General features: G+C 29.2%; 2 protein-coding genes across 2 annotated transcripts in view; one reads left to right on the forward strand and one right to left on the reverse strand.

The window, feature by feature from the left end:
- LOC136978849 (zinc finger protein 541) overlaps nt 1-21,418 on the reverse strand; it is an 81,771-nt gene that overhangs the window by 52,341 nt on the left and 8,012 nt on the right. The window lies entirely within an intron of this gene.
- Nucleotides 884-3,115, forward strand: LOC136978850 (uncharacterized). The gene has a single exon (XM_067274671.1). The coding sequence runs from the start codon at nt 884-886 to the stop codon at nt 3,113-3,115; it is 2,232 nt and encodes a 743-aa protein (XP_067130772.1).

Raw genomic sequence — 21,418 nt, forward strand, 5'->3', positions numbered from 1 at the left:
CAAGAAACTGCCCTTCTGTTATTGTACATTTTTTGTACTTTTATTTGTATTTTGAACTATTCATTTGTAGCACAGAATTTTGTACTTTTTCCTAACAAATTCCTTTATTGCTGTGTATCATTTACCATGCCATATCATGAAGGTAATATGGTGCTGCACACAAGTAACTGTTTGTTAATAATCATATTAATTGCTTAGTGATCAAAAACAAATATTGTAAGCATTTTACATTCCTATTGTATATATAAGAACCACGGACATCCAGAGAAAATTTTTCAGAAAGGGACAAAGCCTGGATCAAATAAGTACAGTACATCAATACATTTTTATTTAATTATTTAATTTTGGGGTTTCTTCTCACAAGTAGATTACAGAATACACTATTATATCAATACAAAAAACTGACAAAACATCCCATGATCAAATGTAAGCTTACATATCTCAATTAGTTTTATGATTATAATTTGTGAAATTTTTTACTTGATCCTAGGGGAGGGCAAGTGCTCTGTTTGCCTGTTCTATAGATACCCACATAAGCAAAGAACTTTTTTAGTTACATTTTTAAAATATTAATTGGAGATTAAGTTAACATTGTATCACATTATTTACTGTTATTTAAAGTACTGCTTTACTCTCTACTGACACTGGGATTTATAACTATAACTCCAAAACAAACCTGTTACCGGTGTTCCTTGTGAAAATCGTCTCACAATTGTCTCACTAACGTTTTCGAACTTATAACAGTTCTTCTTCAGGTGAAGATGGAGATTTGAAAAAATAGAATAGAAGGTTTCAAACCGAACCGCTTTGTCTAATTCCTAACGGCCTCACTAGGGTTAGAGCTAAGCTTCAATTCCTTATAGATTGCAGAAAAAATGGAACAATGCCCATGTCTTTTTATCGTATACGCCTTCCACCGGGCAGTGAACCGCTCGTCAGGAAAGTAAGGCTTTTATGCCTCAATAGGGCCATCAGGTCGACTAGGAAGCACCTATTCTCAGTACTTAGCGATCTCATTCAGGCCGAGGATTCGTTGTTCAATGTAGATCCAGCTACACTGGCTGAAGAAAATGCCAAGTTAGTTCCCATCCAAGAAAGATTAAAAGCCAAACTAGCAGAGCGCTACCACAAAAAGCTGCAATGGATCTTAAGATTCCAAACACCAGTAGGCCACCGCCATTCAACCTTCCCTTACACCGTATGGGATGATATACAGTTGCCCAAGTATGTGGAAGATGTACTCGGGTATGGTCCAACTTTCGCATTACCGCCTCCAAAAACAGGATCCAGAAACCTAATTCCTGACCTAGAGCTCCTAATAAAAAACCTACCCTATAAACAAAAGGAGTATTATAGATGGGTAACCACACTAAAAATCATAAGAGCCAAAGAAAACCCGGAAATGATGGCGTTAAGAACAAAACTACGGCTAGCCAGCAAATGGATGAAAAGAAACGATATTGTCCTCACCAGAGTCAATAAATCGAAATCATTGGTTATTATGAAACGAAGCACATACCAGCGAGGACTGCATGACTACATCAATATCACCCAATGTGAACAAGAAAACGATGACATTGTAGATAAACTGCAGAATAGGGTGAAACGCTTTGCGGGCTCAAAGTTAGCGAAACGTCTAGCCTTACAAGACTTAATAATAGACTCACCAGACACGCCTAAGCTCTTTGCATACACTAAAACTCATAAAGAGGGCCAGCAACTTCGTCCAATAGTAGACAAAGCAAGAGCACCTACAAGAAAACTAGAGAAGACTACCCACCAACTCCTTTCGCCAAGCTTGGAGGATAATCCTTACACCATTGCAAACCCAGAAAACCTCATAAGCCTACTGAAGAACCTACCTGAGTGTCCGAAACTTATCACAGTCCTTGATTTTAAATCACTATACCCATCGGTGAAGCTCCCAGCAGTTTTTTGCTCCCTCAGGGATTTCTTAATAACATACGTTCAGGATCAAGCATTCCACCAACATATACTAGAAATGGCCCATCTGGTCTGTTACAACTCGATCTTCGCTTTTAAAGGTACAATTTATAAACAGACAAAAGGCGTCCCCATGGGTAGCCCGGTATCAGGGGACCTATGTGAGATGGTGGTGAGGCAGATGGAAAGTAAAGTCATCCCATGGTATCTTCCGGATTTTTTGCTCTATAGAAGATACATTGATGACGTACTCATTCTATGGAAGACGGACCCTGATATAGCGGCCTTTATACAAACTGTCAACAACAACCCGTATGGCTTGGTCATAGATGTGGAGCAGATAAGCACCACAGAAGCCCACTTTCTGGACATCGCCATCAAGATAGAAGCATCTACGATCCAAACGTCCGTCTACCGAAAACCGACGGCAACACCAATATACATACCTAAGGGATCCTGCGACCCGTTCTCATATAAAGCAGCCGCTTTCAAAACCTTGGTAAGAAGAGCAACCTCATACTCCTCCACTAAGAAAGCTCTAGACAAAGAACTAGCTTATCTTAAAAAGGTCGCAACAGACCACGGATACCCTTCCCTTATACAGCGTATAACCAGACAACACCAAGGAAACGCATCCACTGTACAAGCAAATGGTAGCGCTAACAAAAAAGACTTAGCAAGGCTTCCTATCACATACAACCCGCACGTTAGAGGAGTACATGGAGAGATAGCCAAAAAACAGCAGATGCAGATAGCATATCGAAGAGGCCCCACAATAGCCGAAATCCTAAAAAATTGCAAAGACCCTCTGGATCCCAACAGAATGTACGGAGTGTACTCTATCCCTCTAATGGACAACAGATGGCAAAGAGAACTCGTTTACATCGGTTCCACTAAGCGCTCGTTAAAGACCAGATTAAAAGAACACCAAGCCGACCTACAGCACCGGAAACTCAACACGGCGCTAAGTATATATGCGTCTGATCAAGATATCAACGCGGAACTGGATAAGGCTAAAATCATCGTAACGACGCCCCACCCGGAACATATAAAATGGTTAGAAGCGGTCGCTATATATAAAACGAGCTGTAATAATATCTGCATCAACCAAAAAGAAGAGATCGACATTTCATCGGCCTGGCAAATCCTTTTAGACACGCATAAACGATAACCAACACCCCGACACTACAGCGCATGTCAGCCATGACGGAATTGGACGAAGCGGTTCGATTTGAAACGTTCTATTCTATCTTTTAAATTATTCCATCTTCGCCTGAAGAAGAACTGTTTTAGGTTCGAAAACGTTAGCCAGACGCTCATAAGAAGATTTACACCGGTAACAGGTTCGTTTTTTGAAGTTAGTTATAATACCCAGTGTCGGTAAGGAGCAGAGAAGTACTTTAAATATTTCTTTATTGCTGGTTTTGGGCAAAGCTAATAGCATCTTTTTTATTATAGTTACAAACATATGAAATATTTAAATAACCATTTGTTGAATAACCATATGAAATATTTAAGCCATTTGTTGAAAATAAATTATATTTATGCAATTTAAGTTGATTATGAATATCACAATTCTAAAAATATTACTAGTTCATATACAGATAACATAGGGATAACAGTTCTTAAAAGAAATGCAGTTATCAAGTAATTTTTTAAAATATTTTATAAACTATTTCAGGGCAGTAATTTTTATACTTTTTTCTTGAAGACTGATAATATTTTTAATCAGATATTTATGTTTATTTACATTTCATTTATTTTATATCATTGAATTTTAATTTCACACATTAATTCTGTACAATGAACAACAGCAAATAAAGAATTTTAAAATATTTCAGAGAAAATGCATATATAATATATATATGTATGTATGTATGTATGTATGTATATATATATGTACTGTACACACACACATATACATGTTCAGTTGCCAATGGCAACAAGATGGTGATGCGATTCTAAATTTATCCACTCTTGCTTTTATAAAATTATGATCATTCCTAGATTCTAATTTCTTCATTCAACATTATAAAAATTAAAATTTATTTAAGTACTCACATATTCTGTTTCAAAGAATGAAATCATATATAACATTAACTTTTAATTAAAAACATAAATATTTATTCTTTTACTTCTCTTGTCATTTTCAAAAATAATTAATGGAACACAAACATGCTATAAATTAGTCATTTATATTAATGTTCCAAAAGCTGGAAACATTTCAGTTCATGAAATATGTTGGGTTCAGTTTTCATCTTCAGTATCATATTTTAAATAAATTATAGATACAATTTTTTGTCATCAAATTTCATTAACTGTAAAAATATCTGATGTATAATTTGTTCAAAATATAAAACTAAGGATGGAGATAAACCTGCAACAATATTCGGATTTATGACTTGCTAAACATCAGTATAAATGATGTTGAATTTGTTTATATAGTTACAGTAGAATTACAAAATACTTATTATAATAATATCTATATTGTATCATATAAAACAATAAAAAAAATTAAAGTAAATATTTTTATCAATTGTATATATATAAAATTATGAAATACTTTAATACCATCTTCATTAGCGCATCTAAAGCATTAACATTTTTAACAACACAAGGTACTACATTAATTAATTAAATTTGGTTGAGTTGTTATTATACAAGATATCAAGTCATAACAGACTTCTCTATAATGGTATAACACCAGTACAAAAGAGAACTATAGAGCTAGTGGAAGGAACGGCGAAACTAGATTGAGGCGCCTCTAGCGGCAACGCCGGGTAACAGAATCGGGGCTACAAAGGCAGCACCAGTGTTGTTTCACCTAGTACTTTTGTACTAATCTAATATCTTTTTACTTGTTCCAGTACCAAGATACCCAACACCATTTTCCTAGTACTATTTATGAAATCCTAATATCTTTCCTTTCAATTTAGTACCTTTGAAAACATTCATTTTAATTCTATATTTCTATATTTTTCTACTTTACTTTGGCAGTAAATAGATGTTTTTATTGCTTCCTCATTCAAGCAGTTGAATGTATTTTTTTGCAATTAAATTTAATAAAAATTAAACTACAAAATTGAGTTCTTAAAAGCAACAATGATAAAATGTTACACTTGGAAACCATCATCTGCTTCAACCATACAAAAACATTCTAGTGTGGAAGATTCTGATGATGACAATCTTACCAGTGATTTTTCAATGTGATAATTTTGAAGTTCAGTACTTCATGTTCATTACTTTTGTTTCATCATTTTGTTCATTTGATTGTTGTTGAGAAATAATAGCATTCTTGCAACATATGAATTTATCCTGTATGAATTTTGTATGTTACATGTAAAACTATTTATATTTTAATAAATAGAAATTTGATAAATTCTAAATTTATATATTATTTATAAGTATATATTTAATAATATATAATATATACATATATTCTGCAGTTTAAGGTCAAAGTAATGCCTGCATTAGTCAATACAGTCACTTCTCGACTTACAATGGGGTTCGGTTCCACAACTTCGGACGTAAGTCGAAATGGTCGTAAGTCAAGAAGTGACTGTACTTCAACAAAACAGTTAGCCATCTTACACAAGCACACGCAAAGGGAAACTAACTACACAACAAAACTAAAAACGACACAATCAATCGCCAAAAGCGTGCAAGATATATATGTATATGATATATATTCCACGAAACCTATAAAAAATTGATACATTTTAAAAATTTTTTAATGAAATTTTTCGTCATAAGTGCGAATGGTCGTAACTCGAGAAGTGACTGTAGATCATTGGGACTGAGCAGTATTAATATTCTTATATTTATTATACTCTTAATTTTGTAAATTTAAAGGGTGGTGTGGAAGAAGTAAACTATATATCTATTTCATGGTAAATAATGAAATTTATAACTAACTATATATATAAAAGAACTTCAATAAGGACCATAGCAATAGCTAATAGTATTGTATTAATAAGGAAATTCTTATCCTCATTTCCTCAAAATACTAATTTTGCTTCTTACTCCTTTCTTCCACAGATCTCGTAAATTCAAATATCACATCATATGCCAATTAATATCTGTCAGATTAACAAAATAACATAAAAAAAGAAAATTACTAAACTTTACATTAGAGAACTAAATTTAAAATAGAGCCAACTAAGGTTAACAGGAGATTGGAGATTGGTTAGAATGTAACACATCATTATGTAATTAACCTCAGGAATTAAATTGCAGTCAGCCATTTCTCTTTCGTCCCAGTGTAGGCCTATTATTCATGCGGGAACGAATAAAACTTTGTACTTGGCGGCTCAGTAATATAGGTAACACTACAACCGACCACACAACAGTTATTTTTTGAAGTTTTGTTGGCAGAAAGCTGTTTTTCATTATCACAGGCAAAAAACAAGCACCGCGTCTCAGTACGTATCTAACCCAAAGACGCTCGTGTTTTCCCGAAAAAGTTTCCTTTGCCTGCGTACAGGTGGCGCTCAACGCAGTTCCACTAGCTCTATAGTCACAGTACCCTATCCATTCTCCACAGATACAATTAGAATTATTGAAACTTGTTGATGCTTTAAATATAGTTTAGGTTATATATACACATAACAGCTTACATATGAGAAAAATTTTCAAGTAAAACTTTAAAAATTTATTTAGAATATATAATGTAATAATTTATGTAATAATATATAATATATATATATATATATTATATATTATTATTATATTATATTATATTATATTATGTAATAATATATATATATATATATATATATATATATATATATTATATATTATTACATAAATTATTACATTATATATTCTAAATAAATTTTTAAAGTTTTACTTGAAAATTTTTATATATATTTATATATTTTATATATATTTTTATTTATATATATATATATTTCAACTATATTTATATACTGTATGAGTTAAAAAATATTACATGCTACATATTTAACTTTTTATGCTTTACAAGAATGTAAGTTGGCATAATGTTAGCAAATGTAAATCAATCCTTATTCAATTTTAAATTTATAACTTAAATAAAATCTTAAACAATAGAAAATAATTTATGCTGTTTATAAAAAACAGTACTACATAGTGCAAATATTCAAATTTAAGTTCATTTCATTAATAAATAAAAAAATTAAAATTTCCAGAATTAATTTTGTATAATATTTTATAATTAGTTACTCAAAAATAAAATTATTTTATAAAAAAACTTATTTCTGCTTGCGTAACAAAAAATAATGTTAATATTGAAATCGTTATATGTAAAAAGTATGATTTATAATTAAATTTTATAATTAAACTATTCCTATTTTAAGCTGGTCTTTATTTGATGCCTACAGTCAAAATTCATCATCTGAAAGTGTATTTGAACTGATTCTTTGTTTTTGTTTTAAAATATTTTGTACATAGTTAATTCTTTCAGAATATTCAAGGCAGGACATTGTGTTTTCATAAGCTTGGTTATGGATGATTGCTTCCGTCATTTAGAGGTAAATATAATAGATGTCCTACGTAAAGGGTCTGGCGATTATAAAAATGTCCATTAAGTAGAGATGTCTGCTATTTGGGATTTCTGTTAATGGAGGTTTCACTGTGTGTGTGTGTATGTATATGTTACAGTAAAAACCAGTTTTTAGTTAAAATGCGTTTTAACTAGTTGAAACTAGTTTTTACTGGATATCATTGTTAAAACCCGTTTTGTCTAGTTAAAACTACTGTTGTACGTGTTTTGATTTTAGATAAAACTAGTTTTAACTTTTAACATTAGTTAAAACTAATTTTAGCTACATAAATATGTTTGGGGGAAATAAATAAAGTGATGATTGGAATTAAAACATTTGTATTATTTAATACGATATTTATAGAAAATATTGGTCACACATCTGTGTTATTAACATTAATTAACCCTTTGTCCCCGAAGGCACCGATCAATCGGTACCCTGGCTTTTTAAGCAAAACTTCGAGGGTACCGATTCATCTTTACTTTGGTAAATATTGATTTTTGTAAAATTTATTAACAACAGATATACAGTAGAGCAATAATTATCTGACCCCCGATTAACCGACTTATCGGTTAACCGACCACATTCTAGTCGGCAAACTCAAATGTCTGCTAGTGATTTAGCGCTACAATATTTGGTTATGTCTTGGCTACTTTAATATTATTTTTGTTAAATTTTTGCATGTTTTAGCTGGCAGCACTGGCACGACCAAGAAAGGGAGGCTAGTATTTAAACCAGGCCTAATACACTATACTAATAATGTATTTTTTCATACTTTTCGGTTATCCGACTTTTCAGTTATCCGACCAACCCCAGTCCGCAATTAAGTCGGATAAACGATGCTCTATTGTAATCTCGTTCGATATGAAGTGAATAAAGTATAATAATTCATTATATTAGTTGATAGCAGTATAAAATTTTGATTTCAAACAAATGTTTGATATAATGTGCGATAATTTCACAACGAATAAACATACATACGTAAGTGTTATATCAAATTGTACAAAACAATATTTTATGTCTTTCTGGCTCAGTGCTCGCAAACAACTATGTAACTAGACAATGTTAATTTTCACAAAATGTTACAAATTATCAAATTTGTGTGTCAGTTCTGATATATATTATTTTTTTTCTTATAAATTTTTCTAATAAAATGCATTGAAAAATATCGTATTTAAAACTAAAGATATTAATAAATGCAAGTGATTTTTTTCATATAGATATAATGATAATTTGATTTTTGGTGAACTTTTAAAATAATATCGCCTGACTGACCTATATTGCCTTAGGAGGGATTGCAAAATAAACATAAACAAGATGTAGGGCAGAAAGGGTTAAAGCGATACGAAATTCATCATATATATTATAGGAACGTGTTAGCTGAATGACCTTGGTCGAAACAGTTTTTACTAAGCCATTTTGTTAAAACCCGTTTTGTCTAGTTAAAACTAGTTATAGCTCAAATTCATTTTTGACTAGCAGTAAATTCTAGTTATAACAATGACATCCGGTAAAAAGTACTTTTAACTAAAAACGGGTTTTTACTGTAACATATATATATATATATACATACACATTACATATACATACATATTACATATACAAACAAACAAACATACATACATACATACTGATTTTTAAAAAATGTAATAAAATACACTCTGTTACTTATATACAACAATACAGCATGGTTATAAATTATTGAGCACATTTCAGGGAGAACAAAAATAAACACTGTAAAGTATTCACATGTATGCTGTTTTATTTAATAGGTCTTTAAATAAAATATTTTACACTTTAAATAAATTCCATATGAGCTCCATGTGTAGCACAAACTATCCAGGCGGCATTCAATTTCACACCATCTGTTACAGAGCATTTCAGCAGTTATTCCTCCACTGATTTCACCAATTTGTCTTTTCAGTTCTTTAATGTTGCAAACCTTTGTTGTAAACACCCTGTCGCAGAATTGAGGTGACCAGGAAATTGGTCTTGTGCAGTCAATCCAACGTTCAAGAAATTATTCCTGTAGGTAGTCCCAAACAATTAAACCTCAGTGTAGAGGTGCCCCATCATACTGGAAGTAAAATGTTCAGTTGTCAGTATTCAATTTATAGTATCGTGTGCATAACCCTACAACATATCAAGATATGTAGTGCTAGTTACTGTATGCTTGGAAAAGGTTCCCTAATTTTCCACCACAGTACCAACTACATTCAGTCAAGGTCAGCACAAACTCTTATAGTTACTCTATCATCTAAAACAAAATAGAGGTTACTATGTATGTTATTTTTTTATTCCTTCCTGGAATGCATTCAATAATTTATAACCACCCTGTACTTTTGACTGAAACTCTTCAAGCCTGGAATATATTACAAAATAGCAACGAATTGAACCTTTAAAGAATTAATTGCAAATTCGATAATCAATTGCAACCTCTAATGTTTTCGATCTACTTAGATCTTCCTCAGGATTCATTAAATTAGAATGCAAAAAATGGAAGGTTTTTAAAAATTATTTAAAAGTGTATAAACGAGAATTTTTCAACTAATTCTCTTAAAAATTTAAAAAATATTTTAAATCGATTAAATCAAATTTAAATTTCTCCAAAATAATTTTTAATTCGACTTCTCCCTTAGGTATAATGATTACCATGCATAAGATACTTGTCCTTCCTCTTTGAAATTAATGCAACAGCTGCTCTTTACAGATTTAAATATTTCAAGAGCTTCCAGTGTCCTTATTTGGTCGTCATGTTTAGATCGTCTTATGACGGAAGCTTGGTTTAGATGGACTTGAATGTCATTGTCTGCGGCATACCTGGCTGGGGGGGTGTTGTATTTTCCTTTACTGATATCATACTTGTGTTCAGCCAGCCTTACTTTGAGAGATCGTGTGGTGGCGCCGATGCACTCAAGATCACGCTGGAATCTATTGTCTCTCAGCGTAATCTTATAAACACCAAGACCCTAAGCATGTCCAAATTTGTAAATAATTATCCTGGAATTATCCTTTTACAAGTTCAATTCATTTTTATTTTACTTTTGACTGAACTGCAAGATTTCAGAATAGAAACAAGTCTTGAAAACCAAAAGTTAAAACTTAGAATGATGACCAAATTCTTCATTTGAAAGCAAGTCAATAATTGTTTTATTGATTTGTTATATCAGAAATTTGTTTTATCAAGTCAGATAGTGAGTAAGGAACATAACATGCAAGTTTATGATAATTTAGTTAAAAGGATACATCAAATACGACAAATAATATGTATACGTAGAAACTGGATGAGGATCACCATAATAACAGAAAAACGTCTTTTTATCCGGTAAATGAATTTAAGGCCGAACTTTATAGAATTTGTCTTTATTATCAGCCGGAATTCTCATGTTGTCTACAAGATGCATATTTGTTCTCAGTTGAAAGAATCTGTCTCTAGTCATACTATCCAAGAATAATTGCATATTCAGTGATGTGTCCCAATACATTTGAACTCTGGGAAATTTTAGAGTTCCCTTAATTATATGAAGCCCAAACAATGTTTTCAGTTCTGCAGATGTGGTTGAATTTAATGAATTAATGTTTTCAACCTCTGTTCTATAGAACTTCTTCAGATATCATATATGACCAAAGTTTCAGTAAAAAAGAATGATTACTGTTCTGCAACAATGTGTGAACTCTTTTTATAATGTTGATTAAAATATTTTTGTCAGAATTTTTGTAGTATTGGAAAATTAAACCATTTGTCTAGTCCTCTAATTTATCTCCTGCACACTATTCTTGCCTAAAATCAAATCATCAAGAGAAAAATAATTTGATTCTTTACAGGGCATTAAACATAATATACCAAAAGAATTGATAAAAAGAAAATTAAACGAGTTCTAAAAAACCCTGAATTAAGCAAGTCAAAACATGTAGCTCCTCACTTTGAATAAACTAATAGTCTAGATTTTTAATCATTGTAACATATGGTTTTCTTTAAATTTATATATATCTGAAACTTATCAAATTATGTACAAAAAAAAAACACCTACATATTGAATATTGCTAAATTTGATTCTAACATTATTTACTATTGCTAAAGTTAAAACATCAAATTTCATTATCTCGTAGAGAAGCAAGGAGAGACTTAGAGCTAAGACATGATTATATCATGTGGGCAGATTATTCTTTTTATGTAATAGAATATATTTAAAAAGTATTAATATAATGCACTATGATTTTAAAACACCATAACCTTAAAATGCTGAAGAAACAAATAATTTTGTTTTGATACAACAACAAATTTCATTACAAATCAGCAAAATAAAATTTTACTGTTTCATAATGAATGTATATTATATCTTAAAGTAAACAGTTAAGTAAATAAATAAATAAATATATATATATATATATATATATATATATTTACTTACTTACTTAACTGTTTACTTTAAGATATAAACAAGAAAACCTGTATTCAGAAATAACTGCAACATTACAGTTCTAATTCTTGTAAAGCCTGGAGATTATAATATAAAATAGAATTTTATATTTGGAATTTAGAATAATTTTAAACACATTGTTCAAATTCCAGTTTCAAATTTTATACTGGTCAATAGCCTGACGAAGACCAAGTTTTGGTCGAAAACATTAGTTTTTATCTAAAGCTATTCATAGTGGGATATATAAAAGGTTTTTAGTGTGTTGATTTTACATTATTCTATTTTAGATGCAATATTAATTTAGACTATTTCCTAACCAACAATGTTTATTATAGAGAAACAGAAAAACATGTTTTCAACTAAAATCTTAAGAAAAACGTGCATTGTAATTGTAAAACTATTATTTGGAAAAAAAATCATGAAACAGACCAAAACAAATATTCCCAATGACAATGCAGAATATGCAAACATTTGACAATTCATCTAACAATAAAAGAATTGAATGCATGTGATTTTGGTACATTTTTGTAATTCTTTGCATTTAATTGCTCATGAATGCAACTACTAATCAAAACAATAACAAAAAGATGAACTAAATCATTTTATAGAATCAACAACTGCCGAATTATTGGGCTAGCAAATGGCTATAGTAATATTAATAATTTAAGTTAATTTGGTACTAGAGTTAGGCGTTAGGTACCTAACGCCTAACTCTAGTACCAAATTAACTTAAATTATTAATATTACTATAGCCATTTGCTAGCCCGATAATTCGGCAGTTGTTGGTCTTTATATATAACGGGTTAGTTGTTGTTTATTTATATTTTATAGAATCATAAAGATGTGACAAGATACATAGATATTGTATACTTTGATTAAGATAGCTATTAAATGAACCAAGACAAACTGCCAGATTATTCAATATAATTTTTAAAATAAAGAATGAATAGCATAATCCTTTCAGGGGTTTTTTAAATTATAATTTTATTATTTATTACATAATTTTTAATTAAAAGGTAGATGATAATCTCATCTTGTATGAAATTTAATAATAATAATTAGCTTTTAATTAAATTAAATAATTTAAAACTGTCTGGAAGATCAACCTGGAGAAGAACAGATTTCAAATTGCAATTATTGCTTGCCCAGCACACTTCAGTTATATTATCTGGATTTTTAGCTAGATTTCATTTCAAGATTTATATATAATTTATAGCTATAATACAAAATAGAAAATAGAGATCAAATCGAAATATATCAGTTTGATTTCATTCATTTAATATAATTCCCAATATAATATAAACGCAGGTCTGCATAAAGCCGTCTTCAAATTTATGTTAAAATGTGACTAAACATCTATCTGTTTCTACTCCTGGTTATACTGTACAATATCCTATATCTAAAATCATGTTTTCCATAATACTTCCCACAAAGCTTAAAAAAATAACCACTACCATAATTCTTTTTAGACTTTCTTTTATATATTCTGCTATGTACTGTGCAATATCTGTATACATCATATTCAAAAAACTATTTCTGGAACTATACTTTCCAAAAGTACATTCAGCACCTATACTTCTAAAAGTGGATTCAATCAATACATTTATAACAACACAGGCTTAATTTTGTTCTTTTTTTTTTCTTTTTGCTGTTTAATAACAAAATGAATTTTCTAAACATAAAAGGTTTACAGTTATCTTTAAATCTGAGTCTATTGAATGATAGAGAAGAAATGGGCAGAACAATTTCAAAAGCCACAAAAGAATATGATGTAAACAAAAAAAAGAAATTTCAGTTGTTAGCAAATTTTTGTGTGTTAGAATGCAATGCTTTTGATGTAATTAAAAAAAATTGTGATAAGTCCATTTTCAGTAAACACTTGAAGTAAATCTAAAAGTGAAATTTATGTGCAAAGTGCGGTCTCCAACAATACCGAGGAGGAGGTCCCTAAGAGCGCAAAACGCTGGGGGGAGCACCAGTGATGGATATAAAGATTTAAAATCCAAAACGGTGATGAATCTTGGGGGAGAGGGAAGATCCTTAAGGATAGAAATGAGGTCCACAGAGTTAGCGATGTTGAACGAGTAGCCCTCCACGAGTGAAATTTATGAATAAATTAATTACATGTACTTTAGATCAAACAGCAATAGAATTTATTAGTTGCTAACATGTGTAAACATGATGAAATTTACTTTAATCTAGTTTTTACACATTTATTTAGTGAAACAACTCCATCAAAGTTAAGCATACAATTTCTAATATTAACAGACTGATGTAGGTAAAAAGGACCATTTGATACAGATTCTAGACATGCAAGACTAATTTGCAGATCCATAAGTAAAAAAAAAAAAAAACAAATTACATTATAGTGATATAAAGATTCTTTTAATAAGTGGTGAAAAATCTGTATTTTATTTTATTTATTTTATTGATTTAATTCACATATTTTTAAGACTTTTGAAGAAAGATGAACTTCACATTTTTGACTGACCGTATCATCTTTAGGTCTTGTTAACAAACCATAGAATTTTAATCAAATAAATATAGAAATCACAGACAGCTTTTCTTTTACTGATAAATTAACAGCTTAAATTTAGCATAATAATTAAATTTATTAAGAGAAATGTTGCAAAACATGGCATCATATAAACTATCATTAGCTAAATATTTAGTAGAAAATATCAAAACAGTTTGATCAACTTTAGCTTAATTATAAAACAGTAGTAAAAAATTTTTACAATATTTTTTTCAATAAAATCCATTCATATGATCTTATTCTAAATGTTTTGTGAATATTTGATTTTACAACTATTAATAAAGTAAAGTAAATCAAATAACAAGTGATAAAAATGATTAAAGACATTTCAATAAATTTATTAAGTTAAATTATTTCTATATTATTCAAAAATTAATGAAAAACATGGCATCTTTAAGTCAATGCTAATTTTAGACCAAATATTTTTGATTAATAGTAGTCATCATATTTACACATAATACATAAAACACAAAATTATAAATGCAAGCATATATTAAAATTTTAAAATGAACTAATTATACAATAAGACAATACTTAAAGTTTAGGATGTGTTACTATAACTTAAAATGGTAAACAAAACAGAACTAAACAAGGTTATTTTAACACTACAAGAATAGGAATATATTAAAATACAAATACTGTTACACATTATTACTATTACATATAAATTTACTGTTTTATATTTTAGATAAAGGGCAGGGCTGTGGATTTTTTGAAATTTTAAGCATCTTGGTGATTTAGTCAGAAGTGATTGTTGTTTCTTTATCTACCACATATAAGGGGACAGGAACATAGTGACTACTAGATGACACTTATGAAGACAACACACTTCCTGCCATTTATCAAGTAATTGTCATAAAGTTTATACATGAACATTTCTGCACTATAATCTTTTATGGCTTTATGTCAAAGATTAAGGAAAGACAGACGACAGATGGACAGCCAACAGATGAACGACAACGGGAATTTATCTACAATCTTTTCAAATTGCAGCCCAATAAATTTTATATTATTAAACAGAAATAACTGTGTGTGGTGCCTTTATTTATGAGATTTGTTATAAAAAAAATCAAACATGATATTTTTTAGCTATTGTAATGGTAAAAGGCTTAATTTTGAGGGTAGAGATGAATTTTATAAAAAAATTATAAATGTAATAACAAGTATAATCTTCATTAAGTCTGACCCTACTTGAGACATGACCCACGATCCTCTCAATCTTTAACTACCAAAATTTAATAGCATTGATTCCTTTAATATACAAACCACCCTGCAAAATATCACAAATTTTCAATAAAAATCATGGGAATTATTAAGCTTCAAATTGGGTAAACAAAATTGTGCCCATTCTATATACACACATACATACATGCAGAAAAAACCTCAGAATGTTTTTTTTGTATTTCTTGACTTTTCAAGGTCCAGAGTCTAAAAATGTAAAAATGTTCTCATAGTTTCCCTCTGTTATGTATAACAGAGCCAGGAAAGTAAAGTGTATGTTTTGCCATTTTCTACATATGATAAATGTTCAGACACAAGCCAAGCTGAATACACCTCCACAAACAGCACAGCGTAAACATGCGCAGGAGGCAGAGCAATAATGATTTGGTCACGTGAGATGAGATTTACACAAGTTCTCTATACTTCATTTCTTGACACTCAGGATGTTTCCATAAACATGTACAATAAATGTGATTCTAGTGTTCTAAGCAATCACATTTGGAATATACTTTAACTTGAGACTTTTCTTACATTTTGTTTTGTTAAAGATATTATATTGGGTTTTTGGGATATAAATGTAAATCTTTTGTATAAAAAACGTTGGCCGGAAAATATTGTATTGAAAGATATATACATAGTTTGAATATTAAAAACAAAAATGTTATATCAGGAAAACATTTAAGTGGGGATGCCAGTATTACAAATTGGAATAATAAAACTTAAATATAATTTAAGATTTTAAAGTTTTTATGATCAGCTGAAAGGCTTGAAAGTACTTTGAACATTATTGTTAATGCTTTATTAGAGAGCTGATCCTCCAGTAAAGCAGAGTTCATTTTAAAGATTGAAAATTAAACTTAATTAAAAAGGAATTTTTCATCGTAATTTCAACTTACTTATTTTACTTTAAAAAATTCAGCTGTGGTTTCTAAATTTACTTTCAAATATTTATTATTATTATTAAGATTGATTAATATACTGTATTTTTTTTGTAAATACACACATGCTTTTGCATTTACTAATTTATTTATTTAATTATCTTAAAAATAAAATTAATTAATTATAAATATTTTTTACTACACTTAAACCTTCAATTTAAACTGGGAAATAAAATTTAACTTACAATAATAATTTTTATACTTTTCTTAACTAATTAATTAATTTTGCAACTTAAGAGCTATAATTATTAATCGTTTAAAATGGTAAGTGGATAGTTATGTAAACTTTGACTGATGATTTGTCTGCTCCTACTTTACCATGACTGATGAGTTATTTCACGAAAAATTCTAGATTAATAAATCGTATGTAGGTTTTTAAATTGAAAACATATAGTTTTGTTAGAAGAAAATCTAACATTTACAAGAAAAGTGAACTTTTACTTAAGATTTTATCATCTTAATATTTAAAATCCCACCAATATTTAAACACTCACCAACACCAAAATCCCGCAAATTGTAGAAATTTCTAATTTTGCTGGATTTTGGTGTTGGTGAGAGTTCATTTTGAATATTTAACCAGTTGTTTGAGAATTATTTTTGGTGATCTTAATATATCCACAAAAATAAATTTGCAATGTGAAATAGCAAATATATTTTTCACTAAAATAATCATGCTTAGTAGCTTTCAACAGTCAAAAAATCTGTTTTGATTAAACATTTTTTTGAAACTCATTTTCAGAGCCATACAAAAAAGAACAAAATATTCAAATGAAAAGATAAAATTTAAAAATGTAGGTTTTAAAATATATTCTACATGTCATAAAATATTTCTTTAAAAAAATAATTATTAGTAAAATCACACAAGAGTAACAAAAACTAACAATAACATTTTTCCAACTTTAAATCTCAGATTTACAGATCTATGTCCAACCATTCTTTCCTTTTATTTAGAATGAGAACAGAGCTTGTGGCAATCATCAATTCTTCAGCTATGTAAACAGATTTTTCATATTAGCAACTACAAGCTAAGATTTGTTCCATTGTATTTCTGTTATTTTGTTATGAAACATCATCTCAGACAATACTGTATTTACCCTTCCTTTCTAGGTATTCAAATCTGAACTTATAGTTGCAAATAAGAAAAGTTTTCCCATCTGAATAGCTGAAGGATTAGTGATAACCACAAGTTCTGCTTATTTTAAATAAAACGAAAGAAAAGTTGGACATAAATCCCTGATCTTGTATTTGGGAAAACATTAGTTTTTTTTTACCCTTCTGAATTTTTATTAGTATTTGTTTTTATTTTTTAGAAGAAATATTTTATAATGTATACTATACATTTTAAAACCTATATTTTTAAATTCCTACTATTCACACGCTCCCTATATCTTGTTCTTCATCAAATTTTCAATAAAATACTTTCTATTCATCCACTCAAGTTCAAATACATTTTTTTAAACTTGTAGTGGATGACACTTGATGTTAATACAGTTTTTTCAAATATTAATTCATTAATTAATTAAATTTAAACTGTGGCGCCCATCAGCAATATGCCGATTCGGACCGATAGAGGGCGCAAGGAGAAAAAAAGTGAACTTTGAACTACTCGTTCACTTTTCGGACCAACGACGACAGGAGATGGACAAAAAATTCTCTTATATAACATATTTATGTATATACATATTTATATTAATTGTAATTATTTAATAAAAAGTAACTAAAATAAAATTTTTCTTTGTTGATCTAAGTAGGAATTTACTTTAAAAAATTTCTTTTTATATTACTTGTTAAAGTTGTTCTACATTTAATACTTGAACTATATTTTAAATTTGTTCTTTTTTTGAGCATTTTTTGTATGGATCTGTAGATTGAAACTATAAAAGCTTAGAAAACACAAAATCACTTTCTGGAGTAAAAGATTTAACTTACTAAGGATGATTATTCTAGAAAATTAATTTAAAATGGAGCTGAATTTATTGTTTGAATTTACTTATATAAATTTTTATTAAATTTATCTGCTATTTACATTGCAGATATATTATTTTTATAATATTTGTACTAATATGCAACAAACAGGAAGATCATCATATACTATTACTTTGCACTATTATAAGTGTAGGAAAACAGAAAAGACCTAAGGCTAGATTTACAAACAAGTCATTATTGAAATAACAATGACTTTTCTTTTTAAAAGGTATAATGATGTTATTCACAAAGTAATGTTAATTAAAATGCCTTTGATCTGCATTATTTTTATGGCGATAACAGACATGTTGTTACTTGCCATTTCAAAATGATAGAAGAAATTAAACTCATGGTCAATGACACAAATAAACATTCATGCTAAATCTATCAGTTACTCTATCTACCCATCAATAATATTACAATTCTTAAACTTATTAGATATTATTGATTATTAAAAAAGAATATTAATTTTAAATTTTATCAAGATGCACTGATTGTGTATATAAAGATGTACTAAGAGAACACAGAGCTATCATAGTGGATATTCATGTTCCATATGCCTTAAAATTTTTTCTGAAGTGGCAATTTCCAATCAGATAACATTTATATTAATCAAACACACTGATGGCCAGATGACCAAGTTATTTAAGGCATTCTAGGGTATCTAGGATTAAATCCAGACAAGAAACTCAAACTTTTCAGGTGTTGGTTAGTGACGGTCAAGGAATTGACAGTAATGTTCAACTGTCTAAGCCAGGGATGGGCAACCCGTGGCCCTCGGGCTGCATGTGGCCCGCATTAATATTTTTTGTGGCCCGCATCGCACAAAATTTGAATAAATATATCAATTTCTCAGCTTAAGGAAGTATGTAGCAGAAAATCAAATGTTATTTTCTACAACTTATGTATGTGAATAGTTTTCTGCAATGAATTTAGTAAAAATTAAAACAAGAAACAAGCTAACAGACACATCAAAACTAATTTAAAACTAGCAGTGATTAATATTTAACCAAATATTTCTGATACATTACATTCACACCAGTTCTAGAAGATAAATTAAATATACCTATGCTAACTTATAATTATATATGAATAAATAATTGTGATTTAATGGCATTTTTTGTCTTTTCTCTTGTATGCGGCCTGCGTTAGTTCAAAAGTTTTGAAATGCGACCCTTACATAAAAAAAGGTTGCCCATCCCTGGTCTAAGCTTTCTTTTAAAGATGCAACAGACACAGTAGACACCATATGCCACTATCTGCAGTTTGAAAGTGACACAAATGAATATCTAATGATGACAATCACAATTGAAAAAACAAAAATATTTTATTTTTCAAACAATCTTCAACAGAAAAAAAATCATAGATTTCTTTTGGCTTTTTGTTAACTATTCTGATATACTGCATCACACTTAAACAGCAAATATTGTCTCCTTCTCATTTTGTTTGAATTGAAAATCATTTAGAACAGGGGTGGCGAACCTATGGCACGCATGCCCAAAGTGGCACGTAAGAGAAATCATCTGGCACGTAATGTATCACATGATTTCTGTCTTTTTCAATCATCCTTTCTGTTTATCACCTGATCATCTTTTTTTCAATCAGATTTTTTACATTTATTCGAATTAAAGCGTATTCGTTTAATTTCTTTAAATATCATTATTTGAAGTCTAACACATTGGCATGCATTAACATCTTTAAAGCTAAGAATGCTTACAATATGGCACGCAGACTCAAAAAGGTTCGCCATCCCTGATTTAGAACATTAATCTGTTTTTGTAAATTTAACTTGATTTAGTAAATTAATTCAAAATATTATAATTTAGAGATTTTGACAGCCTATTAAGCCTTAACTCCCTAAATTATATAACCTTGACATTGACCCTGAAAATTGTTAATACAAATTTTCAACAAAACTAACTGTTCCCTTAGCGATTTATACTAACACAAGTTAACTAACCTGCAATTTTACAAATAGCAAATCAGAGAGTATTTTATATCCTTAAAATAAAATAAACAGCCCAAAGAAAGCAATAATATAATTCAAGAGATTACAAATAATACTTTGATATAGAAAGCCTGTAGAAAATCAATCAGTTATATAATCATAAAATAGTAGAATGTTCAGAATTATTCAAAAATATGATCCTGTAACAGGTTCAACAAGATAAAACGAACAAATGACTAACTAGATAGATAAGGTCATTTTCATTCTATTCAAAAATGCATTTTGTTCATTTGTTCGACAAATAAAATAAATTACACATAAAATATTATTATCCATTTGGCAGAACTTTCTTGGCAGAAACATTTCATAATCACATTTTGCCACACCTTGATGAACCGTAATGTCAAATACAAACACATCACATCACATGCAACAAATCGGCTCGGCATCAATCAAATATGGAGATTTACAGATTAGTCTTTAAATATCAAAAAGGAGGACATGTAGAAGGACACTTTTCGAGGGAGGACTGTCCTCCCTAAAGAAGGACGATTGGTCACCTTAACATTATGAAATCATACTAATTTCACAATTTTTACCATATATAACTTTTATTAAATTTATTAATAGTAAATAATATTTATTTCTATATATTACTTACTGTAAATATATATACAGTACTGTATTATATATTTTAAAATCTAACTATAAAAATAATTGACTGATTCAAATTTTATTAATAATTATGTTATAAAGATATATGAAAAATTATTTCAATTAGTTTCAAATTACATATTTTTTATGTATAAGAATAAGCATTCAATTAAACTCATATTAATCATTTTTACATTATAAAAATATCATCAAGAAACAATGTAATATTTAATATTTAGAAACAATTTAATACTTATAGGAAATATAAC

Source organism: Centruroides vittatus, unplaced genomic scaffold (genome assembly GCF_030686945.1).
Source record: "Centruroides vittatus isolate TY-2023 unplaced genomic scaffold, ASM3068694v2 contig_559, whole genome shotgun sequence".
NCBI lineage: Eukaryota > Metazoa > Arthropoda > Arachnida > Scorpiones > Buthidae > Centruroides > Centruroides vittatus.

Bases quoted from the DNA above. Each gene is read 5' to 3' on its own strand.
- LOC136978850 (XM_067274671.1), top strand. From the start codon at position 884: ATGCCCATGTCTTTTTATCGTATACGCCTTCCACCGGGCAGTGAACCG.